Source organism: Podarcis bocagei (genome assembly GCF_964188305.1).
Source record: "Podarcis bocagei genome assembly, chromosome: 6".
NCBI lineage: Eukaryota > Metazoa > Chordata > Lepidosauria > Squamata > Lacertidae > Podarcis > Podarcis bocagei.
The window spans coordinates 86,208,964-86,233,558 of NC_138130.1; the positions used below are offsets into that span (position 1 = coordinate 86,208,964).

The 24,595-nt window shown below is 42.7% G+C and overlaps 1 protein-coding gene across 1 annotated transcript in view; it reads left to right on the forward strand.

Annotated features, from left to right (window-relative positions):
• The window catches only part of CWF19L2 (CWF19 like cell cycle control factor 2), a 79,752-nt gene that overhangs the window by 28,671 nt on the left and 26,486 nt on the right, over positions 1 to 24,595 (forward strand). The window contains exons 7-10 of the mRNA XM_081197625.1: positions 2,252 to 2,367; positions 3,450 to 4,252; positions 9,748 to 9,844; positions 10,208 to 10,300. Of these exons, the coding sequence (XP_081053751.1) occupies positions 2,252 to 2,367; positions 3,450 to 4,252; positions 9,748 to 9,844; positions 10,208 to 10,300 (1,109 nt within the window). The remainder of the gene's footprint in view (positions 1 to 2,251; positions 2,368 to 3,449; positions 4,253 to 9,747; positions 9,845 to 10,207; positions 10,301 to 24,595) is intronic.

Below are 24,595 nucleotides of genomic sequence, written 5' to 3' on the forward strand. Positions count from 1 at the left end.
GGATGTCAGGGGTTTAGGTGCAGAGGCACGGGCAAGGGAGGAAACAGAGAGCGAAGGGGAGGAGACAGAGGAAAGGATGAGTGATGACGACGACCCGAGATCTCCCAGTCTTTCCAGTGAATCAGAGGATTCACAGAAAGGAGCACCAGTGGCCAGGGCAAGGGGGGCGTCTAGGGAGGCACCCCAGGAAGATAGAGCCAGAGGAGACTCAGGGGGGAGCAGCTGGAAATCGGGACCAGCGTCACCGCCAGGAAGCAGGGAAGAGGAAAGGAGCCAGGAGGGAAGCGCTGGCAGCTCACCACAGGAGGGAGGGCAGGAGTCAGGAGTGGCCACACCTCCATCGGGGAGCGAAGAAACGGTTAAGAGGAAAGTGGAAGGTTGGGCGCGCGCGCCAAGTTCAAATGCAGAGGAAGGCGGCGCAGTGAGCAGCCCCGAAAGGGAACCGGGTCCTAAAGCCCGGCGCAAGGAGGCAGAAGGGTCTGGGTCAGCGTCAGAAGAATCCCGGAAGGAAGAAGCCCCGGGGGGTAGAGGGACCCAGAGGAGGACAGTCAGGAGGAAAAGGTGGAGCAAGGCTAGGATATTAAGTTGGTGCGCACGGGGCGGAGACTCAGACGGAGCCTCGCCGATCTAGCTAGTAGACGTAGAGTTGCAGACAGCAGCGTGAGAATGGAAACTGTAATTCAATAAAGACTTTTACTTAATGACCGCTGGCTAGCGTGATCCTCTGTGAGCTAGGATCTTGAAGCAGCTCTGACATACTCTTATTCAACATCTTTATCAACGACTTGGATGATGGACTCAAGGGCATCCTGATCAAATTTGCAGATGACACCAAACTGGGAGGGGTGGCTAACACCCCAGAGGACAGGATCACACTTCAAAATGACCTTGACAGATTAGAGAACTGGGCCAAAACAAACAAGATGAATTTTAACAGGGAGAAATGTAAAGTATTGCACTTGGGCAAAAAAAATGAGAGGCACAAATACAAGATGGGTGACACCTGGCTTGAGAGCAGTACATGTGAAAAGGATCTAGGAGTCTTGGTTGACCACAAACTTGACATGAGCCAACAGTGTGACGCGGCAGCTAAAAAAGCCAATGCAATTCTGGGCTGCATCAATAGGAGTATAGCATCTAGATCAAGGGAAGTAATAGTGCCACTGTATTCTGCTCTGGTCAGACCTCACCTGGAGTACTGTGTCCAGTTCTGGGCACCACAGTTCAAGAAGGACACTGACAAACTGGAACGTGTCCAGAGGAGGGCAACCAAAATGGTCAAAGGCCTGGAAACGATGCCTTATGAGGAACGGCTAAGGGAGCTGGGCATGTTCAGCCTGGAGAAGAGGAGGTTAAGGGGTGATATGATAGCCATGTTCAAATATATAAAAGGATGTCACATAGAGGAGGGAGAAAGGTTGTTTTCTGCTGCCCCAGAGAAGCGGACACGGAGCAATGGATCCAAACTACAAGAAAGAAGATTCCACCTAAACATTAGGAAGAACTTCCTGACAGTAAGAGCTGTTCGCAGTGGTGTAGCGTGGGGGGTGCAGGGGGGCCCGGCCGCACCGGGCGCAACATCTGGGGTTAGGGCAAATCCACGGGTTAGGGGGCGCAAATCCACGGGTTAGGGGGCGCAAATTACTTGCCTTGCCCCGGGTGCTGACAACCCACGCTACGCCACTGGCTGTTCGACATTGGAATTTGCTGCCAAGGAGTGTGGTGGAGTCTCCTTCTTTGGGGGTCTTTAAGCAGAGGCTTGACAACCATGTCAGGAGTGCTCTGATGGTGTTTCCTGCTTGGCAGGGGGTTGGACTCGATGGCCCTTGTGGTCTATTCCAACTCTGATTCTATGATTCCTTTATGAATGCTGCTTTATCTGTGATAATGAGTTTGCTTTCTATAGATTCCCTTTCCACATTCCCAGTTTCTCAAGCAGAAACTGAATAACAATCTTCTTTCGGAGCCTGTTCTCTGAATTTGCTAGAATAATGATTGGCAAGAAGATGGGGAGCCTGTTAATTCTGCTCTCGACACATTTGAAATAGGACTAATATTAAAGCGAGTTGGGCTGTGTTTCCAAATAAGTGTAAGAACATGAGCTCAGAATGGAGTCGTGCCAGTGTGAAGTATATTTCTGGCAGAGCTAGCATATGTTACGTCTATGACGCACGACATATGTAGTTAGTGATAAGGTTATGATGTTAACTTGTAGTATGCAAATATCCCAATTAATTGCTTTCTTTTGTAGTGACAGCAGTCGAAGATGGTGGGTTAAGTTGGCTGAAGAAATCCTACCAAAGAATGAAGGAGCAGTCTGAGAGAGAGAAACGGGATTTGGAAGATATTGTGGCTGAAAGATATGGTGTAAGTTCTGGAAGCGTACTATTTCCCCCTACCATAAAATATTAGTGCAGTGGAAAAACGTTGTTCCCTCGTAAAGCAGCAATAAGTAAATCTACCTTGTCTCAAGCAAAAAAGAAGGAAAGAAAGAAAGAAAGGACCAATGCAATCCAATCTTAATTCATATGGTTTCAGTAGATATTGATGTAGATATAAAATTATAATTTATAATTGGACTCACAGGTATAGGTCCAATTCTATAAAAGTAAGTAAACACTTGGTTTGTGATAACATATAGTTTATGTTTGGTAGTGTTCACTTCATGGCTGCTGTCCAGCTGTGCGTGCATTAGTCAGAGCTGTGCAAGTGTAATCCTGTGCACAGAGTAGTCTATCTGTATTGGGCCACACATTTCCTCCAGTATCTCTAAATGGTTTCCAGTGTATCAAGATCAGTACATTGAAAACCAACACTTAGGATTGAATCCAGTGCGGCACTAAGTAACCATCCCATTAGTGCAAGGATTTGTGCTTGTGCAATGAGACCTGCCCCCGCTCCCCAACACTCAGCCAGCTCGCCTGTGTCTGCCCAAATTTGCTTCCGAGGATTAGGCAAACGCTCATATTAGAGAAACAACCACATCTGGTGCTGGTGGGTGGAATAGAGGGAGTGGAAGTCCTATTGTGCAAGTGTACATCCTTTCAGTGATGGGACAATTACTTAGTGCTGCCTTGGATGCAAGTCTTAGCATTGTAGAGGCAGCTCACAGATATGGCTAGGAGTGATAGAGAGACCAAGACGTGAATCCAGACTTAGAATGGACCCATTGAAATTGATGGGGTATAAGTTAGTCATGACCTAGTCCTATTGATTTCAGCTGGGTTTTTTGTAAGCATAACAAAGTCTGGATTCAGCCCCATGGAGTTAGCTTTGGAATATCTCCTGTTAAAACCAGTGGGGGGGATTGTTAGCAGACTTATATAGCTTGTGTGTCCATTTCAAACATAGTTTGTTTAAGAATGGACCACGCTCTTTTCATCATGCAGTTATGTTCTCAATTGCTGCTTTATGCTAAAATGTCATATGCTTTCCCTTCTTTCTTGCAGTCAATGGAGCTATTTCAGTCAAGACTTGAAGAAGCCGAAAAAGCAGTAGCCCCCCAGAAAGCTTATTATAGGAGAGGCTGGCAGAAATGTAAATATTCTAGAAATGAATGTAGTACAAGACAGGAGGAGGAAAAAGGGGAGCAAGAGCAAAGCAGTATAGAAAAACGTGCAGTGAAAGAACAACTGGAGGAGAGATTTAATAAAGAATATTCTCCAGAACAGAGAAGTTACAGGAGAGACAGACCAACAGAAGATAGAGAACCGAGGCATAGCAATAAAGCCTTTCCCTATAGAACTGCAAAGGAGTCTTATCAGATAAGAAATTATGATAAACCTTTTTCAAGCCCTTTCAAAGCTGCATTCTTGAAACCTAATGATGATGGGGACCAAGGCAGCAGGCTGCAGAGTCCTGCATCCCAATTACTTACTCCTAGTTCGATGAGTCGTGGTTTCAGAAAGCCTGGCTATAGCGATGATGCTACCCCAAGATGGCGCAAAGCACAGCCCAAGGAAGAGGATGCAAGAGCCACCCTGGATGAAAACCCACTAAAAACTGAAATGGCTGTTACCCATAGAGAGAAAGATTCAAGAAATAAACAAGAAGAGATACCAAAAGGTGCCGTTCCAAGATGGCGCAAAGCACAACCCAAGGAAGAAGAAGCAAGACCCACCCTTGATGAAAACTTGTTAAATACTGAAATGGCTGTTACCAGTAGGGAGAAAGATTCAAGAGAGAAACAGGAGGAGATCCCCAGAGGTGCTGTACCAAAAAAGGAGCCATTGGACAGCAAATCGTCTATCGGGTATTTAATTTAATTTTATTTTGTATTGGCTATTTTTGCTTGAGGTTTACTTTTTAGGATTGCAACCTTTTCGTTGCTGTTGATCATCACTTTCCTGCCTACATCCTGGTTAAGTACATGCCACGAGGCTTGTGTAATTTTAAAGAAAATAAACATTTTTTTAAAAAAGCTGGTGCTCAAATCAGCCTGAAAACAACTTCCCGTTTATCTGGAAGCCCTTCCCTCTAATTCATGGAGCTCTGTAGTTACTCAGTGGCAAGAGAAACATGCACTGCATTTGCTCAGGGGAACTTTAATCTATTTTTCAAATTCTGTAAGTTGAGAGCTGGCCTCGAAAGCAAATGAAGCCTTGCAATTAAACAAAAGGGTATCTGAAATTATGCTCTGTGTGCCTGGTGGGATTAGGCTTCCATCTCGGCCCACCTACCATCCACACATATGTCAATATTTGTTGCAGAGACTATCACTGTTATATACCACCCTTCATCCGATGATCACAGGGTATCTTACAGTATAAAGCCTAAACTCATAAAGGTGCCTGGTTACTTGAATAGAAAGGATGGGGGAGAGGAAACGTCAAAGGGGGCACCGGAAATAGTTCATTTAGTCCAACGTGTCCCTGAAGAATCACTTGACTTAATCTGAATGGGTTTAAACCACTACCCTCTTAATATGTGTTGCAAGACTTGAAACACATTGGACTAAATCCTGTTTGGTGCTCTTTGGAGCTCTTTTCTGTCTCCTGCCCCCTGGTCCTTGGATAAAACATAAGAGATGTAAAAAGTTGTAGGAGGCACAAAACAAATACCGAGGGTATGATGCTAGTGGGTGCTGTTTAGCTCTGAACTTTTTCTTTGGGAAAAATCCACAGAATCTTTTAAGTTAAAAAGCTATTAGCCTTGGTATAAACTTTATCTCTTAGTAGTATGTTGATTTCATTTGTATGCAGACAACATGCTTTTCTTTTCAGCTTGGATGGCAATTGAGTGTGTCTGTACATTGCGAAATAGTTTTTGGTTTTTTTAGTATTCTGCCCAAGAGAAGGGATGTGGAGCAAAGTGTTTCTGATTCTTCAGGGTGAATGGCACTACCTAGATGCGAAGTTGATGATACCACTTACTTGAAATACTTGGAAGACTGAAACACTTTGTGCTACATTTACGATGCACATTTAGACAAACCTGAGTTGAGTGGATTCACTTTCTAACCTCTTTCTCCCAAGCATTTGCATTTCCTGTACAAAGAACTTTTAAGTCTGGAGAAACACGAACTTCCTAGAATCATAGAATCTTAGAGTTGGAAGGGACCACGAGGGTCATCTAGTCCAACCTCCTGCAATGCAGGAATCTCAGCTAAAGCATCCATGACAGATGGCCATCCAACCTCTGCTTAAGAAGCTCCAAGGAAGAAGAGTCCACCACTTCTTATGGGAGTCTCTTCCACTGCTGAACAGCTCTTACTCTCAGAAAGTTTTGCAACTTGAAGCCATTGGTTCAAGTCCTACCCTCCAGAGCAGAAGAAAACAAGCATGCTCCCTCTTCCATGTGGCAGCCCTTAAGATATTTGAAGACAGCTATCATACCTCCTCTCAGTCTCTTTTTTTCCAGGCTAAACATACACAGCTCCTTCAACCGCTCCTCATAAGGCTTAGTTTCCAGACTCTTGATCATCTTGGTTGCCCTCCTCTGCACATGTTCCAGCTTGTCAACATCCTTCTTAAATTGTGGTGCCCAGCATTGGACCCAGTATTCCAAGTGTGGTTTGACCAAAGCAGAATAGATCTGGACACTATACTTCTGTTGATGCAGCTTAGAATTGCTGCTGCATCACACTGTTGACTCATCTTAAGCTTGTGGTCCACCAAAACCCCTAGATCTTTTTCACATGTACTGTGCTAGTAACCCAGATGTCCTCCACCCTATATTTGTGCATCTGGTTCTTCCTGCCTAGGTGCAAAACCTTACATTTGTCCCTATTGAAATTCATTTTGTTAGTTTGCGCCCAGTTCTCCAGTCTGTTAAGGTCATTCTGAATTCTGATTCTGCCTTCTGTAGCATTAGCTACCCCTCCCAGTTTGGTGTCATCTGCAAATTTGATGAGCATCCCCTCAATTCCTTCATCCAATTTATTTATAAAGACATTGAACAGCAATGGGCCTAGGACAACCCTGCGGCACCCCACTTGTCACTTTTTTCTGGGATGATGAGGGACCATTTATGACTACTCTTTGGGTTTGGTCAGTCAACCAGCTACAAATCCACCTAACAGTTACCTCGTTCAACCCACATTTTATCAGCTTCCTCGCGAGAATATCATGGGGGACTTTGTCAAAAGCCTTACTGAAATCAAGATACACTATGGCCACAGCATTTCTCTGATCTACCAAGTTTGTAATTCCATCAAAAAAATAAATCAGATTGGTCTGGCATGACTTATTTTTGAGAGACTCATGCTGGATCTTAGTAATCACAGCATCCTTTTCTAAATGCTCTCAGACCAACTGTTGGATTATCTATTTTAGGACCTTCCCTGGTATCAATGTCAAGCTCACCGATCACTAGTTACCTGGGTTTTCCTTGAAGATGGGGACAACATTTGCCTGCCTCCAGTCTGTAGGAACCTCACCTGTTCTCCAAGAATTCTCAAAGATAATAGACAAAGGCTCTGAAATTACATCTGCAAGCTCCTAGAATCATAGAATCATAGAGTTGGAAGAGACCACAAGGGCCATCGAGTCCAACCCCCTGCCAAGCAGGAAACACCATCAGAGCACTCCTGACATATGGTTGTCAAGCCTCTGCTTAAAGACCTCCAAAGAAGAAGATTCCACCACACTCCTTGGCAGCAAATTCCACTGTCGAACAGCTCTTACTGTCAGGAAGTTCTTCCTAATGTTTAGGTGGAATCTTCTTTCTTGTAGTTTGGATCCATTGCTCCGTGTCCGCTTCTCTGGAGCAGCAGAAAACAACCTTTCTCCCTCCTCTATGTGACATCCTTTTATATATTTGAACATGGCTATCATATCACCCCTTAACCTCCTCTTCTCCAGGCTAAACATGCCCAGCTCCCTTAGCCGTTCCTCATAAGGCATCGTTTCCAGGCCTTTGACCATTTTGGTTGCCCTCCTCTGGACACGTTCCAGTTTGTCAGTGTCCTTCTTGAACTGTGGTGCCCAGAACTGGACACAGTACTCCAGGTGAGGTCTGACCAGAGCAGAATACAGTGGCACTATTACTTCCCTTGATCTAGATGCTATATTCCTATTGATGCAGCCCAGAATTGCATTGGCTTTTTTAGCTGCCGCGTCACACTGTTGGCTCATGTCAAGTTTGTGGTCAACCAAGACTCCTAGATCCTTTTCACACGTACTGCTCTCAAGCCAGGTGTCCCCCATCTTGTATTTGTGCCTCTCATTTTTTTTTGCCCAGGTGCAATACTTTACATTTCTCCCTGTTAAAATTCATCTTGTTTGTTTCTGCCCAGTTCTCTAATCTGTCAAGGTCGTTTTGAAGTGTGATCCTGTCCTCTGGGGTGTTAGCCACCCCTCCCAGTTTGGTGTCATCTGCAAATTTGATCAGGATGCCCTTGAGTCCATCATCCAAGTCGTTGATAAAGATGGTGAATAAGACCGGGCCCAAGACAACCCTGTGGCACCCCACTACTCCTTTATTACCCTTGGATTCAGCTCATCAGGCCCTTGAGATTTCAATTCATTTAAAGTAGCTAGATGTTCCCTTACTACATCTTCTATCTTGGGCTGCAGCTCCCTATTTACATCATTTATTCTTTTGTCCTAGCTCCTCTGGTCTACTCCTCCTCCCAGAATCAGTGTCCAAGGTTGAGAGCATGGAAGCAATTTTGCAACTCTAATGACAAAGTGTGTTTTGTGACTGTCTTACTTCTGTGCATCACATTCCTCCAGGGTTAGACTCTTGCAATGGGCAATCTTTATCCACCCGGGGGGGGGGGGCACCCAAACTATCTTGGTGCTCAGTCTCAGCCAACTCAGCTCTCTATCAAGTAACTCTGCATGTTGTCCTGGTGCTTGAGGTGTGGCTAGGCAGGACTCAAGTTGCTGCACCCTCACTTCCAGCAAGACAACCAGCTTCCACTTGCTACAATTGTGTTGTTGCTTGTTCTCTGGCAGAAGGACAAACATGGCACAAGGGTTACAGGTCACTTCAGCAGCTCCCTCACCCTCCATGTCTCTGGTCCTATGCACACCAAGAGACAGTACTCTGGGCCTCCCCCACTAAACGCCCTTGCAAACGCCCCTGTTTGCGAGGTCTGTTTGTGAGCTCCCAGGATCTGCACTGAGCTAAGTTTGCTGCTGGTTGCTAACTCCTCCCTTAGCCTGGGAGTTAGGAGTACAACTTGCAATGTACTGGGTAACCCACTAGAAATGCATTGGACTTGGCCTCGAGGCGTTGGCAAAAATGATGTGTCCTTGCTTAAATTTAATTACAGAATTAAGTTTAAGGTGCTACCCAGTAGACTTTTTCATGTGCTATTTTGAGGCTAGGGCAAGGAGAAGGTTATAATACAGTGGAAATAAAAGGCATGGTTAAAAAAATAACAAGCCACCGTAGAGCCATTAACTAGAGCCAGTTAGCAATTCTTCTAAAGAAAGAATTTCTTTAGTCTCAAATAGCTGTGGAATTGTAATTGAAGGGGTCGGATTTGGAAGAGAAACCCTAAAGATGTTTCTCCCATGACTTGGAGCTACTAAAATGTGCATTAAATGTGCTCATTAAGTTCATCTTTGAACAAAGTGGCCTCTCTTTATAATGCGGAGGAGAGACAAATATTGATTCAGTTGTCTTTAAGTTTCAATTAAATATTTAGAAGCCTTAATTAGCTGCCCATTAATTTTCTTCTTAAAGCTGCTTTCATCTTTATGAAGTCCTGCAGCCAAAAACATTAAGAAAAGGGGAGTGGGGTGGGGGGAATGGGAAGAAAAAGTCATGAGCTTGGTGCTCTAATGTGTGCAGATATCAACCACACATGTTTCTGTAATACTGCAAGAGTATAAAAATCTGATACAGTAACACATCACGCAATGATTACTTTATTAATGAATTGTGATAAGGGGGTGGCTTACATTGTTAAGGGCTTATAAAATCCACTTCTTTTCTAAATAATGTTTTACATCTGGAGAAGCAGTTCTTTCTAAACTTGAATAAAATACCAAGTCAGAATTGCTTTACTAGGGGATGACTCGTTTACTTTGTGATTCTTCACTGCTGTCATGGGTCAAACAGATATTTAGCAGATCTTTCTTATCAATTAATTTACAGAATTTTATGATAGCATTGTAAACAAATAAAGATCAACTATGTAGGTATAGTAATAGAAGAAAAGAAAAGAAAGGTACTTTGTCTATAACAACATCCTCAACTTTGCATTGGCCTTAGTGAATGGGGGTGCTTGTGTTGATTATGTTTTCTCTATTTCTCCTCTTCTGTATGCTGAATGGCTTATGTGTGTTTGACCAGGTCTGTTTCAGAGGATGAAAAGCCCCAAATTCTTAGTGATGAGGAGATGAACAAATTGGGAGCCAAGATTGTAAAAGCAGAATTGATGGGAAACAAGGTATGTAGAACAAGAGTATTGAGTGTGCTTAATGTATTGCTATATGTTCAGACTGAAGCACTGAGAGTTGAAACGTATACTAATAAAGAGAGATCTTTGTTCAAAGCATCTGGGAGCCCTGAAGCCTTCAGATAATTAAGCCCATTTACCAAAATGTACATTTAATTCCTTCAGTGGGTTTCACTGATTTGCCTTTGGTACACATAGCAGCCAGAAGTGAAAGCTCTTGATGCTTGTAGTAAGGATTGTTGACTGCTGCAAGGTGTTTCTTGAAAAGTGGCATATATAAAAATGAAAATCTGTATATGATGCATTTGGTATTGCTAGTGAAACAAAATTCAACAATATTTGTTCTCTTTAAAGGATTTAGCAGGAAAGCTTCAGACCCAGCTTGACAATGCACGCAGGTTGAAAGAAAGCGGAGCACAGACTCAAGCTAGAAAGTTTGAGAAGGAGGTAAGGAAACCATGTCCTGTATGTGTTTTGGAGTCTGGAACAAAAGCAGCAGTGACAGAATTGCAGCACCTAGAGCTGTGGTGTCGTCGAATATGGTTTGTTAGCATTGGGAGAGAGTACCTACAAAACAATCAGTAACCAATGCTGTGTGCTAACATATTATCTTCTGGTGTGAAGCTGTGAAAATCTTTAAGACACAGTTGAGCACAGCAAATGCCATGTTCAACTAAGTTTATACATTCAGTGGAGAAGGGTTGTGGCTCAGCGGTAGAGCCTCTGCTTTGCATACCAAAGGTCCCAGGTTCAATCCCTGGCGTCTCCAGGTAGGGCTGGGAAAGGCTTCCTCTCTGAAACCCTGGGGAGCCACTGCCAGTCAGTGTAGACAACTCTGAGATGGACCCAAGAATCTGAATTGGTATACTATACGCCTAATCTGCATAAGTGTTTGCATATCTTGTACATTGGGGGATAAATGTTGCTGCTGCAACTATGCCATTAGTGTATATGGAGCTCCACAGAGTAGCATAAGCCAAAGACAAGTTCCTGTCTGAGGAGCTTACAGTCTAAATGTAGGCAGTGGTGGGAAGGAAGAGGTAGGATAATGAAGCGAAGGATGAATGTGAGCAAGTACGGTTTCACATACAGTACTTAGGCTTCATGCCAGCTGATGAGGAGGACTAAAGAGGTTAAGCCAAAAGGCCTTAGCTAAATAAGTGGCTTTTATGCTGAAGTCTGAAGGAGGAGAGATAGAGAGGTAGCACCACCTTAGTATTATGAGTTCAAGGTTTGGGAATATCCAGCTGCAAGAAGATTTGATGGAGTCTTCTAAAAGATCAAGAGACCAATTTCTCTCTGGGAATCTGAGAGATTTGTGGCTTACGGCTTGGATACAAAGAGCTACACTAGTAACACAGTCGTTGACTCCTCCACTCTCTGATGCCTTGCTTTGCAGCCGCATTTTAAAAATTTTACTTTTGTCTTCTATACCGTATTTTTCGCCCTATAAGACGCACTTTTCCCCCTCCAAAAATGAAGGGGAAATGTGGGTGCGTCTTATGGGGCGAATGCAGGCTTTCGCGGAAGCCTGGAGAGCGAGAGCGGTAGGTGCGCACCGACCCCTCTCGCTCTCCAGGCTTCGCGGACCTCTCCTCAAGCAGCGGGAACGTTCCCGCTGCTTGGGGAGAGTTGCCAGCATCCCGAAGCCTGCGCGCGCTGATCTCAGCGCGTCCAGGCTTCGCGGATCTCTCCCCAAGCAGCGGGAACGTTCCCGCTGCTTGGGGAGAGTTGCCGGCATCCCGAAGCCTGCGCGCGCTGATCTCAGTGCGTCCAGGCTTCGCGGATCTCTCCCCAAGCAGCGGGAACGTTCCCGCTGCTTGGGGAGAGTTGCCGGCATCCCAAAGCCTGCGCGCGCTGATCTCAGCGCGTCCAGGCTTCGCGGATCTCTCCTCAAGCAGTGGGAGCCACCGCTGGGCTCCCATGGCTTGCAGAGAGCTGCCTGTTTGGGGGCTGGGGTTGGGGGAAGCTCGGGCTGCCCCAGCCCCGTGCCTGGGGGGGAAATAATTTTTTTCCCTTTATTCCCCCCAAAAAAAACTAGATGCGTCTTATGGGGCGGTGCGTCCTATAGGGCGAAAAATACGGTAATTGCTGTGTGTCAAATTTTCTTTAGAAGAAGATTTGTAACTATTTGAAGTTAATTTGAGGATTCTAATGTTAAGTCAGGGAGCGTAATTCAACCTCTTTGGTATCGCTGGATATTTGTGCAACATTGTGATTCGTAATTAACAGTTCACAAACTTGGGCATTTATAATTCGCAAAAATCTTTCTTTGTCCCAGTTCTGTTACACGAATGCTTAACTAACGCCAGTGTTAAGTAAATTAGGGACAATCTTAGGGAAAATGCATTTTTCTCCTTCTTCTGTAAGCATTAAGGCCTGGAGATTGCATCTTGCAGGCAGGTTGCTTATCTCAGTATCCAGAGCTCAATTTGATGACTCCTGGATGCACCCCCAGGGAATGGTGATATTCTGCAACAGCCCTGGCCTACTGGCTCTCTGTTTAATAGCAAACATTCATCCCACGTCCCATTTAAAACCACCGCTATCTTGATTTTTTTCGATTGTGGCATATTGTGGTCTTTGGTTAGGAAGAGCTGTAGGCTGATGATACATGTAGTGGAATTAATAATATTCTACAGTGCCTTTGCTTCCATTATTTCAGTAGTCATAGAGATGGATCAAGTCTTGCGTTGGAGAGGAGTGATTGTATCAGGCTTGATTAATTTGTTTATATGCTCAGCTATGATATGTTTGTTTTAATAAATATACTTGATAGAGGAGTGTGATCCACGGTTTGTAATAGCTCTTTCTCATTCTTTGTCCCCAACATGCTTCTTGTTGTTGTCGTTTAGTCGTTTAGTCATGTCCGCCTCTTGTGACCCCATGGACCAGAGCACGCCAGGCACTCCTGTCTTCCACTGCCTCCTGCAGTTTGGTCAAACTCATGCTGGTAGCTTCGAGGACACTGTCCACCCATCTCGTCCTCTGTCGTCCCCTTCTCCTTGTGCCCTCCATCATTCCCAACATCAGGGTCTTTTCCAGGGAGTCTTCTCTTCTCATGAGGTGGCCAAAGTATTGGAGCCTCAGCTTCAGGATCTGTCCTTCCAGTGAGCACTCAGGGCTGATTTCCTTCAGAATGGAGAGGTTTGATCTTCTTGCAGTCCATGGGACTCTCAAGAGTCTCCTCCAGCACCATAATTCAAAAGCATCAATTCTTTGGCGATCAGCCTTCTTTATGGTCCTGCTCTCACTTCCATACATCACTACTGGGAAAACCATAGCTTTAACTTTATGGACCTTTGTTGGCAAGGTGGTATCTCTGCTTTTTAAGATGCTGTCTAGGTTCCAAACGTGATCCACCTGGAGCAGGAACCGGCAAGCCACTCCAGTATCCCTGCCAAGAAAACTCCATGGACAAAAACAACATGCTTCTTAGAAGTGCACTATTTGGTTGACATAATTTTTTTCAAAGGAGCTTTAACCTTCCCACCTCCAAAGATTTCAGGTAGTTTTATGGTAGATTAAGCTTTTAAATACTTTTCTGTATTGGTAAGGTGCCTAAGCTTTTCCTTGTTATGATGTTCCCTGTCAAAAGTAAGCATTTTAAAATTGTTGAATCTTCAAAGAAGCATTAGGAAGCAAACTGAACTAAATAAATGTCCATGCGTAAGCTAGAAGGAAAAACTAATTGGCAATCTAGGACACCTTGATCAAATTTCCTGCATTCACACCTAAAGTATGTCAGTATCTGACATCAACCTAAACTTCACATTGTAGACCTGTAACCATAAATCAACATCCTGGTTTCAGTGTTGTTAGCTCAAGAGCTTTAAGGCAAGAAATACTAATTTTGCTTTCAAAACTGCTGGATCGACTGGAATTCATTTGTTATGCAAAAGTTCTCCTTAGGATAGCACATAAATGCACACATGCAAAAAAATCAAATTAGTTAAATAAAAGTCCAAAAGTAGCTTTTGACCTCTCAAGTCTACACAGTTATAATACAGAAATTCCTGTGACAATTCTTCTGTAGTTTTTTTAAAGCTGGCTACTTCAGTGATGTATAGTTTTAAACAGCCAGCCTTTCCTTTTATTTTTGGCATTCAAATAACAAAAGCAAATCTCTTTACTCCAATGTGATTGTTTCAGATAGTTCTTTAATAATGATGCATGAGCCGTAAGAAGGAAATTAACTGAATGCAAGCCAAAAACAGAATTTCCGGTAAAGTTTCCTTGGAATCCTTAAGAGAATATTTATTTATTTTCCCCATTTTTGTTTAAAAATATATGCTTATTTGCAAGTAAGAACACTCAGAGCTTGCAGTAGCTGTTTCAGAGTGTATATGCTCTGAGATCTTAACAGGATTAGTAATTCGACTATGGCATTGACAGTTTTGTAAAATTCTGGGTATGTTTTGAAAGTTGATTGTACACAATAAGTATTTGAAGTTTACCTTCAAGACTGAAATCATCTGCTGCCCCTTGAGCATGGTACCAAATTGAAAAATCAACTTAATGCAGATTTGTGGTGTTCCAAGGCTGAATTACAGTTTCAAAATTTCTGTTGATTGTTCTCTCTGAATCTGTGCAGTTCTCCTCTTCTTTAGGGACCACTGTAGATGTAATGATTTGAGCATTACCTCCCTGGAATGAATTCACTTCCTCCCACGTTAAGAGAAGCTAAGGGACAGGCTGCCACACACATTAATCACAGTTAATTAAAATGCAGTTCTGTGCATGCTTTCAATAATAGTTCTTATTGAATCCAGTAGGGCTTACTTGGTAAATATGCATAGGCTTGACTAGTTAACCGACTTCAAATGCTGGTTAATTGGGGGACTTGGTTAGATTTAACCAGTGCTATTTTTCTAGAAAAAGAGGTGCTGGAACTCACCATGAACACCTCCCTTGTTCTCTTTGAATGGCAATGGTGTCTACCTGAGAGGTGCCGGAACTGAGTTCCTGTGAGTTGCTTCTGAAAATCCCTGGATTTAACACTGGTTAATATAACCCTTCCAGTGTTTAACGGGGGGCAGGGGAGATGGCAGTCCTGCAGCACACTCCTAATTTCTTAAATATGCTGATAAGATCCTTCCTTCTTATGTCTGCAACAGCCCTAAGTGTCCTTTGTGCCTCCCTGAGCAGTTAAACTTCTGCCTCTTCTACTTTTAGAAGCTACTAATGCAGCAAAAATAATAATGAGCATGTCCTACCCCCCCCCACCGCCGCCCCAATGTTCATGTTGTCAAGGACAATGTCACCTTGTGAAACGTGGACATTTAATTTCAAGACACAATAAATGACTTCCTCCAGGCTAAGGCCGGAATCAACAACAGGAGATGCAACTATTATAGCTAAATGGGGCGCAGGTTCTGATCCAAATAATGTTGTAATTAGTGTGGTTTTATATTCAATATCCTGTTGACATTGGAAGGAAATGACAGGAGCAATTACAAAATTAAACATCCTAGAAGGTGCACAAAGTTGATACAGGCACTGTAATAGAGGCTCGGGTTAAATACACAGCACAAACTGAAAAAGTCAAGCTGTCGAGTAGAGGCATAGGGGAAGAAAGCTTGCTTAAAATGGAAGAAGCAAAAGCAGGTGAGCTGTGCCTGCAAGCATGACAAAATGCATAATAAGGCAGGCAAACTCTGCAATTTGACAAGTGACATGTCAGAGATATACTAGTAAGAATACAGTTCGTTTTATGAATCTGCCAGAGACTTCTGGGGACTAAGCCATCTTAGGAAAAGATAAAATACATCATATATATTTGTACCATGGCAGAGAATACGCTGTTCAGGTTCTTCATAGCAACAATGTGTTCTTATTGCAGACATTAACAAGAAAAATTTATGCCAGGGATTTTATTACAGGTGATTAAATCTTGAATGTTTTTCAAAAATTGCACCACAAATATAAGAAACGACATTGTGAACAGTTTGTCAGTAGTACTGGTAGTTAATGGCAGAGGCAGAATTGGTCAGATTCTCTTTCTTTCCATGTCTCTAAATTTTGGGTTGCTTTTAGACAATCCCTTCTTGTAGTTGTGCCTCCAAATGGACTGCCAGCCAGATCTTTTATGAACTTACCCAGTCAAGATTATTGTCCGAACCTATGCTCAGAATAATGCCAGCACCTTCACAGGTGAGATGAATAGAGACAGGACAGGGGCTTTCAGGACCTAAAGCACCATCATGGAACTTTCTGCCAGATTACTAGACTCAGTTGGCATAGACAACCAATAACATTGTTCGTTTTAATGGGGCTTGCTGCAGCTGTTTCGTCGACACGTTGGTTGAGTTTAATCTGCTTAATTTTGTTGCATTTTCATATTTGTGTTTTTTATGTTGGGAATCTTTGAAGCAGAGAGGAAGGATGCCAATATTTTACATAGATAATATGGTTGAAAGGAGAGATTATTATAATGCCATTTTTACTCCTCTGGAGGCACATCTTGAAACTATGGGTTGTATGCAAAACAATGTCAGTGGAGTTCCCCTGGGAACTTGCGTTTCCTCTTCTCCCCCTGCTTGCCCACCAAACTTTCTCCAGTGGGTTCCCCATCCCCTCATCTGATTTTAAGGGTATGCGAGGGACTGCAATGGAGAGGAGAAGAGGGGAAAGTTCTGTTCCATTAGTGAAAGCCTCTTCCCTTTGAGGTTGTTCTCAGCCCTCCTGGTCTTCCAGTGCTGTGTGTAAACTTCTCTTTTTATTTGTCTCAAATGGATTTTGTTTGTTTTGCTTGCTGCTGTCGGTTTTCCTGATACGTTTGCCTCTCTGCTGTTCTAGCCATTTTTTAACACCATCTTTAATTGCCCACCCCCCAGCTGTTTTGGATATTTGTTTTGAACACGAACGTAAGACATAAGGATTTTGAAATAAAGATGGTTTGGATGTGGTCAAGAGCTTAAGCATACCCAGTGGAATTGTATTGTATTGTATTGTATTGTACAGTATTGTATTGTATTTTTCCTGGTAGATCTCTTCCTTCTGCACTGCCCCTGTTGTATGGCATACTCCTTTTAAGACTATCCTAAAAGAGGTTTGATGTACACCATGGGGCATTGCTGGGAGAATAATAGCCCAAAGTTCCCTTGGGCATGTGAAACAAGTCAGAGGGTTCTTTGGATCCTGACTACACTTGAAATATAACAGCATGATGTGCTAAGCCATGACACTCTGCCCTTAACATTTCTTGAGAAGTAGGAGCCGGATTCGCCCAATAACCCCACCAGTAGAAGGCCTTTGCAAAGACTTCTGCTTGGGCAGTGGGCATTGATTGCTGTCCTGCCCCTGCACCCTCCCAAATTGGCTCTGGACAGGGTCAGGGGAACCCCCAGAACAGCATTGGGGGAGAAGAGGGGTTCTCATTCCATCTGTCAGGCTGCAAGGCTTGCGAAGACAGAACATTCATTGAAGCGCAAAGTTCGACCCCCCCCCCAGGTTTTTTAACCACTTTAATCAAAGATAAATTGGAAACATTTCTAAATATTATACCCAGGAAAATAGTATTGTTTGTCAGAACTAATGAGATTTTACATCCTTGGGGTTTAGTAATGAGATAAGTGCATGTAATGCAGGCAGCCTCCTACAGAAACTTGGATGATAGCATGCATTTAGTAACAGATGGGCTGTGGTCTGAATACCCAGTTGCAAATGTTTTCCAGCTCTTCATAATTTTTAATACCTGCCAGTTCTTTTGCTTGAATTTTTCAACTGAAAAATGCATTTCTCCCCAAAAGTCCTTTAGCCTTTGCTTTCCACACTGCTATTTCGTTCTCTTATTTATGCAGAGTGAGCTTAAAGAATGTGCATTTACGAAAACCAGAAATAATTGTCAGCTACAATGCGAGTTGCTCAGCTAAGTGATCTGTACCAAGGACAAGATAAGACAGATAAAACTCGCCTCTGGAAAATACACCAGCCAGCCATTCAACAAGAACAGTCTTGTTTCTTAGTTAAGCAACACATTTGGTGAATTACCACTGTGTTTGTGCACATACAGATTTTTCACTAATGTTTATTTGGGTTTTTTTAAGGGCAGTATTAGGGGAAGAACAATACTTTTCTTTTAGAAAATGAGAAGAGAGGGGGAGTAGACACAGCATCAGTTTCTGTCTTATGCTGCCACCATTAGAAGCAGATGGCTTGTAATGTTTGGCTTCTGATAGCTGTATTTTTTGTTTATTTGGCACCTCTCTGCGTTGGGGGCATTGCTTCCCTCTGATCTGCAGGCAGCCCAATTTGCCTAGCGTTGGCTGTGGCCAATACAACCATTTATTTAAAAAGCTCACTTACCTGTGAGTAAGCCCCGCTCAGCTCAATGACACTTATGTAGGAGTAAACATATACATGGACTTGATCAGTTAGATTATAAGCCTGCTATCTTTCAAAAAGTGAGAGCAGGCTAAGTATGAAATAAAAAATTACCGACAACACACAGTTCATGGATATTATAGAGTGGTAGAACTAGAAACTCACTGTTAGGTGCCCTTTAAGGTTTTAGTTTTCTGTAGCTCAGCAGTTCCCTCCATTGAGTTGCAAGTTGAGCTATGGAATAAGTCAGCTGCTGGTATCTAGAAATGGGTTGCTTCGCTAATCATTCTCAAAACTGATCTTGACTACAACAGTAAGTTTGGGGGTTTTTTTGGGGGGGGGACATCTCCAAGGAGCCTGAGTTGCTCACAGCCAATATTGGAGGGCTCCAACCCACTCTGCCTTTCACTTCTGGGGTCCTAAAAAGATTAAGTGCTGCCCTAGACATTATATTAAATGCAATGAAAGGCTTAATACTCCCATTCGTCACAGTCCTCACCACCTCTTGGCTGTTACTTAGAAGAACAAAACTAGACACGTTAAATTAAATCACATGTTAAATATCACGCCAGCTTTAGACCTAAGAACGGCCTACCTTCAGAGTATATATATTTCACAGTTACTGCATGAGTCACTGTTCTGAGCATGCTTCCTAAGGGGAAGGTGTTAAGTTCAGAGTTCATGTAGAAAAGCAAAGAGCATCATCTGCCCTTGTGTCCTGCAAATCTGTATTGGGAATGATTCTGCCATTTAAATCTTACTTGATGCACAGAGGCTGCTGAATTACCTGATCCCAGTGGAGGTTGATTGGAACGAGGGCAAGGCCAGGGCAGTGAGTCATGCAGGAATGTAGTAGGCAATCTTCTCTGGGTGTGTGGTTCTTCAGTTCTACAGGCTGACAGCCTTATTTAACCATATGACAGGTTGGCTGTGTTTCAGTGAACAAAAGCAAAATGTTGTAGAACACGATTACATTTTATGAACCACAGGAAGGGCTTGTTCAAGAGTGTGGTTCCTAGACAATAATAATATCATACTACTCTTGAAAATAATTGCAAAGTCTTAAAAAGTTATTAAAGTAGATGATTTCCACAATATTACTTTTTGGTTTTGTACAGAAGCTCTGAGCAAAACTTTAGTGTGTTCATCCTGTCTAAATGAGCACCATTAAATGTGGCAGGTTGAACGCTCATAACCCAAAATTAGATTATTTCATAAAAGGCATCAGTTTTTCACTGCTTGTTTCCCTCATTTCAGAGACTGCAAATATTTGAGGGGCTACAAAACCATGTGTGGCCCATTTTCAAAATCTAAACTATATGTTAACTAAACATTAATTTGGTACATCCCTGTTTCTGTGTTGATAAAATTGGAGATGCTTGAGTTTTGAAAATCCATTAAGAAGGAAGCTCATCAGTATAACAGTATGTGTAATTGGTGTTCTAAGGTTCATTAGTCAGTAGTCTCCAAAACGTAAGGAAAACACTTTCATGAAACTAATTACACAGTTTAAGATGAGTAATTAAGCTATATTCCTTAGATGAAGATGTTTGGCTTTTAGCCAATGCATCTGGGGTGTGTGGAAGTTCTTTCAATTAACTGCACAGTTTGTAATATGTGCATATTTAAGTACATTTAGCTGATGGGAGCCTGACAGCTGAGGTTGCCTATCTGGGTAGCAACTACTCCTGTTCTCTTTCACCATTCAGACATTTGGTCTTGATGCTGTTGATATTACTATTATTACTGAACTGGTGGGTTTACGTCTTTGGCCATTAATGTTTTATGTTCTTTCGTATGGTGATTACTATTGACTTCCCCTCTACTTCTTTAACTGACGGCTAGATTGTTAATTGTGCTATTTCAGATTTTGTAAGTTTCTCGAAGGCTGTAGAAATCTTTTCTACAAAATGTCTGACCTAAGGAAAGACTTCAGTGCCTAGTGGTAATTCCTACTCACCAAATGAACCCAGACCAGCAACTATTTCTAAGGCTGCTTTTGAAGTAGGATGGTGCCCCACAATGCAGAGTTTTGGTCAAGCGTTTCAGACACCATAGATTTGGTTGAGAAAAAGAGAGAAGGGCTTAAACTAAACCAACAAAAGTGAAAAGTAGCTTAAATTAGTGGAATTGCTGTAGCTGCAATTCCAACCAGAGGTTGTAAAGCTAGTACTGAGATCCTAGACTATTTTTGCCACAACCTGACTGACTGCAGATATCATTGATAAAGGCCGGTTGTTACCCATTTGTAGGCATGAAACTGCCTAATTTATTTATTTATAAATTTTATCTGTAAGCCGCCATGAGTCCCTGTCTGGTTAAAAAGGGTATATAAATAAGTATATAATAATAAATGTATTTATATATGCTAAATCACACAACATATCGAAGTGGCTCACAACATTATAATGATAACCGTAGGCCTGCAGAGGCCTGGCAGAATAAAAAAGATTTTGAACAGGCATTTAGATGTTGGCACAGAAGGTGCCAACTGATCAGCAAAAGTTGCCCTGTAGTCTCAGCCCGTAGCAGGAATGGTCCAGCTAGTCAGGATCAGGCTCTTTGTAGGGATCGTAGAGGGGGGAGACTTTTCAGGAGGGAGGGAAGAGAAAAGAAACCACCTTTTCACCTCCCTGCAATATTCCACAAGTATCTTACATAGCGCAAAAGTGAATGTGTTTATATTTTGCACCTCTCTGAAATGTTTTATTGCTGTATAGCTTGGAGGGGAGTATTCTGGAGAGTGGGAAAAGGAAAAGGTACCCCTTCCCCATCTCCTCCATTATATATCTTCCACTTAAAGTACAGGTAGGAGAAGCTTTTTTTAAAATAAAAAAAAAAAACTCTCAGTGGCACATATTCCTCTCCCTCCTCTGTGAATCTCATCCCTGTCTCCAGCACTCTGTGAGTTTCAGGGGCTCAGAGCAGGCCCCCTCTTTTTCCAGCAAACAGTTGGCATTCATATTTTCTGGAAATAAGTGACTATAGATCTTCCTGGTACCCTATGTTTGGGTGTCCCTGTTTTGCCTACAAATTGAGAGACACGGGATCACTCAAGTTAGATATTAATGGGAGTGAATCTTTGAAGAGAAGTTGTGCATGTTGTTTTAAGATTTAGTCTCTATCTAAACATTATATATCATCTATAATGCCTTTGTGATATCATGCCTGGATTAATTTTGTTTAACACTTGGTGTAGAACCGCAGTTATCCTTGCATCATCTTGAGCACATGCAATATGCATCTGCTCATTAACACACACACACACACACACACACACACACACACACACCTTTCTTTTTGAGCAGTGGTCTTTTCCTTCCTGTCCCTGTGATATAGGGACTCCTGAAATTTTTATCATTTTCTTTAGCTGCTAAACATTGAGAAGCAGTTCCAGTTTAATAGTTGGTGACTTCAAGTTATCAGTCCTCTGTCAACTTCCTTTGCTTGGCTGCTCAGAGTCAACTGGCTGTTCTGCAAATTAAACTGTGTGCATTGTGAGCCTTTTTCATTTTCTGCTCTTAAATTATGGAACAGTCTCCCTCTCAAGAGGCCACACAAATAAGTCCCTAAGATTGTATTTCACTTAAGACGCCATCCTTTGAGATTTTTGTTTTGGCCTTCCTGGATTGTAATGCATTAATTGGTGAGAGTCTCTTCCACACAGTCTCAATAATTCAACTGACCTGGGGGGGATATGCACAACACTTGAATAAACAGCTATCTGAGTAATCAAATACTCTATTTACATAAGTTTACATTGATGTGGGCAACGCTCAATGAATGTAGATAACCTAAACTTGAATGTAGGTAACCTAAACTTAAATAATTTATTCTAGTGCCCCAGAAAGCAGGACTAGATCAGAAATTACTGTTTTGAATCCTTGCAATCCTTATTTAAAAATGTAAATATATTTAAACTGTCCACTATTATGGATCATTTACTTTGGACAAGTTTAGTCTGAATGCTAAATCTCTGTAGGTCATGATTTACAAATCAGAAGCTGTCCTTAGGGGATGAGTTCTGTTCTTCCATACAATTCTTGCCTTGCTAGCTTCCATTCCTGGTGCTAATTATAGTTTCATATTCAGTGTATACCATTGCAAACCACAGTGCAATCCAAACCAAGATACATAAATTCAGTCCCCATTTTATGAGGGGAAACTCGTTTGCATTGGTGCACATGTAACATGAAACCCTGGTTAACACTAGGAAAGCAGGAAAATTGCTGGCTTCCAATTTACAAACCATGGTTTAGGGAAGTTTTTAATGTTTGAAGTTTTATTCTGTTTTTCTGTTGAAAGCTGCACAGAGTGGCTGGGGAAACCCAGCCAGATGGGCGGGATGGAAGTAGTAGTACAGTGGTACCTCGGATTACATACGCTTCAGGTTACAGACTCCGCTAACCCAGAAATATTGCTTCAGGTTAAGAACTTTGCTTCAGGATGAGATCAGAAATTGTGCTCCGGCGGCACAGCAGCAACAGGAGGCCCCATTAGCTAAAGTGGTGCTTCAGGTTAAGAACAATTTCAGGTTAAGAACGGACCTCCAAAACGAATTAAGTACGTAATCAGAGGTACCACTGTAGTAGTAGTTGTAACAACAACAACAGTAATAATATGCTTCATGATTACTTTCCTTATAATTGCTTTAAGGATAGTTCAGTACCACTCTTAACAATCAATCATTAGTGTAGAAAGGTTTTGTGACATTCATTCATGCTCCCTCACACACTCTCACTTCTGTTTCAGGCCAAATCTTGAGATCGCTTATGGCCTTATGGGCCATTCCTCTTATAGTCCCTCCTGTTTCCTGAGATCTTCATTGTGTTCAGGTCTCGGGTGTTCTTTCTGGTATGGAGACTGGAAGCAGTCAATTTTCTGGCCATTGACTGGGACCAGAATATGCCTCTCTTTGCCACTGGATACTTCCATGTAGTACATCCTCCTAGTGGTCTTTGTTCCTCTAGCTCAGCCTTTCCTAACCTTCGATTCCCAGATGTTGTTGAACCCCCATCATTCCTGACTGCTGCTCCTGCTGGCTATGGATAATGGGGAGCAAAGGTTGGCAGAGGCAGAGGCCAGGGTGTTGTTCTCCTTACTTCTGCAGCCCCCAGGGCAGCTAATTGTAATTATACCCCAACTATGATTCTGTAGGTGGTGTGGGTAGCATGGCAGGTAGATTATGCTTCTAGGTTTTCTAACGGCTCTATCTCATTGAAAACCAAATGTTTCCATGGCTCTTTTAACCATTTAGTATGAATTCTTGTTCCTTTTCAATAGCTTTCTTCCTGGTCTAAATCATGGGTACCCTGATGGTAAAGGTAAAGGGACCCCTGACTGTTAGGTCCAGTTGTGAATGACTCTCGGGTTGTGGCGCTCATCTCACTTTACTGGCTGAGGGAACCAGTATACAGCTTCCAGGTCATGTGGCCAGCATGACTAAGCCACTTCTGGCGAACCAGAGCAGCGCATGGAAATGCTGTTTACCTTCCCGCCAGAGCGGTACCTATTTATCTACTTGCACTTTGACGTACTTTTGAACTGCTAGGTTGGCAGGAGCGGGGACAAGCAACGTGAGCGCACCCTGTCGCAGGGATTTGAACCGCCAACCTTCTGATCGGCAAGCCCTAGGCTCTGTGGTTTAGACCACAGCGCCACCCGCGTCCCATACCCTGATGGTGGTGCTTTCCAAATGTTGTTGAACTCCAACTGCCTCTATGACTAGTGGTTGTAGCCCAACAACACCTGGCAGCCACTTGGTTAGCTACCCCTGGTCTAAATACTTTTGATTTAAAACCAGTTCACTTAAATTATTCAATCATTGTACAGTAGACAGGTCAGTATCAATCCTGCATTTCAGAGAAAAGTCTGAGTGTGGTTGTAGAAGGTGGGTCTTGACTTCAAAAGAAGCCAGGGCTTCTTGCGTCATTGTTAAGGCTGAAATCCTGAGCACACTTTCCTGGGAGTAAGCCCCCATCCAACTGAATAGTACTTCTGGAAAGCCTTGTGTGGGATTCACTGTAAGACTCCAAGGTGCAATGCTATGCACACTTATCTGGGGCGAGCCCCTTAGAACACAACGTGACTTACTTCCTGAGTAAGCTTGCATAGGATTTCGCTGCTCTTCACTAGCTATGGTACTGCATTCTTGATAAGTGTAAGACAATTTTGGAGAGCTTTTTATGGAATTCCATTCTTAAAATCGCTTCTATACCCTTGCCTCTTTTGGTATCGATAATGCTTTTTTCTTATAGTTTTCTTCATGTATTTGTACCCTAATTGTAAGCCACCCCAGGTTATTTTATAGAATTTCAGGATATGTATCCAGCTGAAGAAGGTATAGGTGACTTACAGTGGGTCTTTGTGGAGAAAAAGTTTAACAGGGCTATAGGAAGCATATCTTTAGAACCTGTA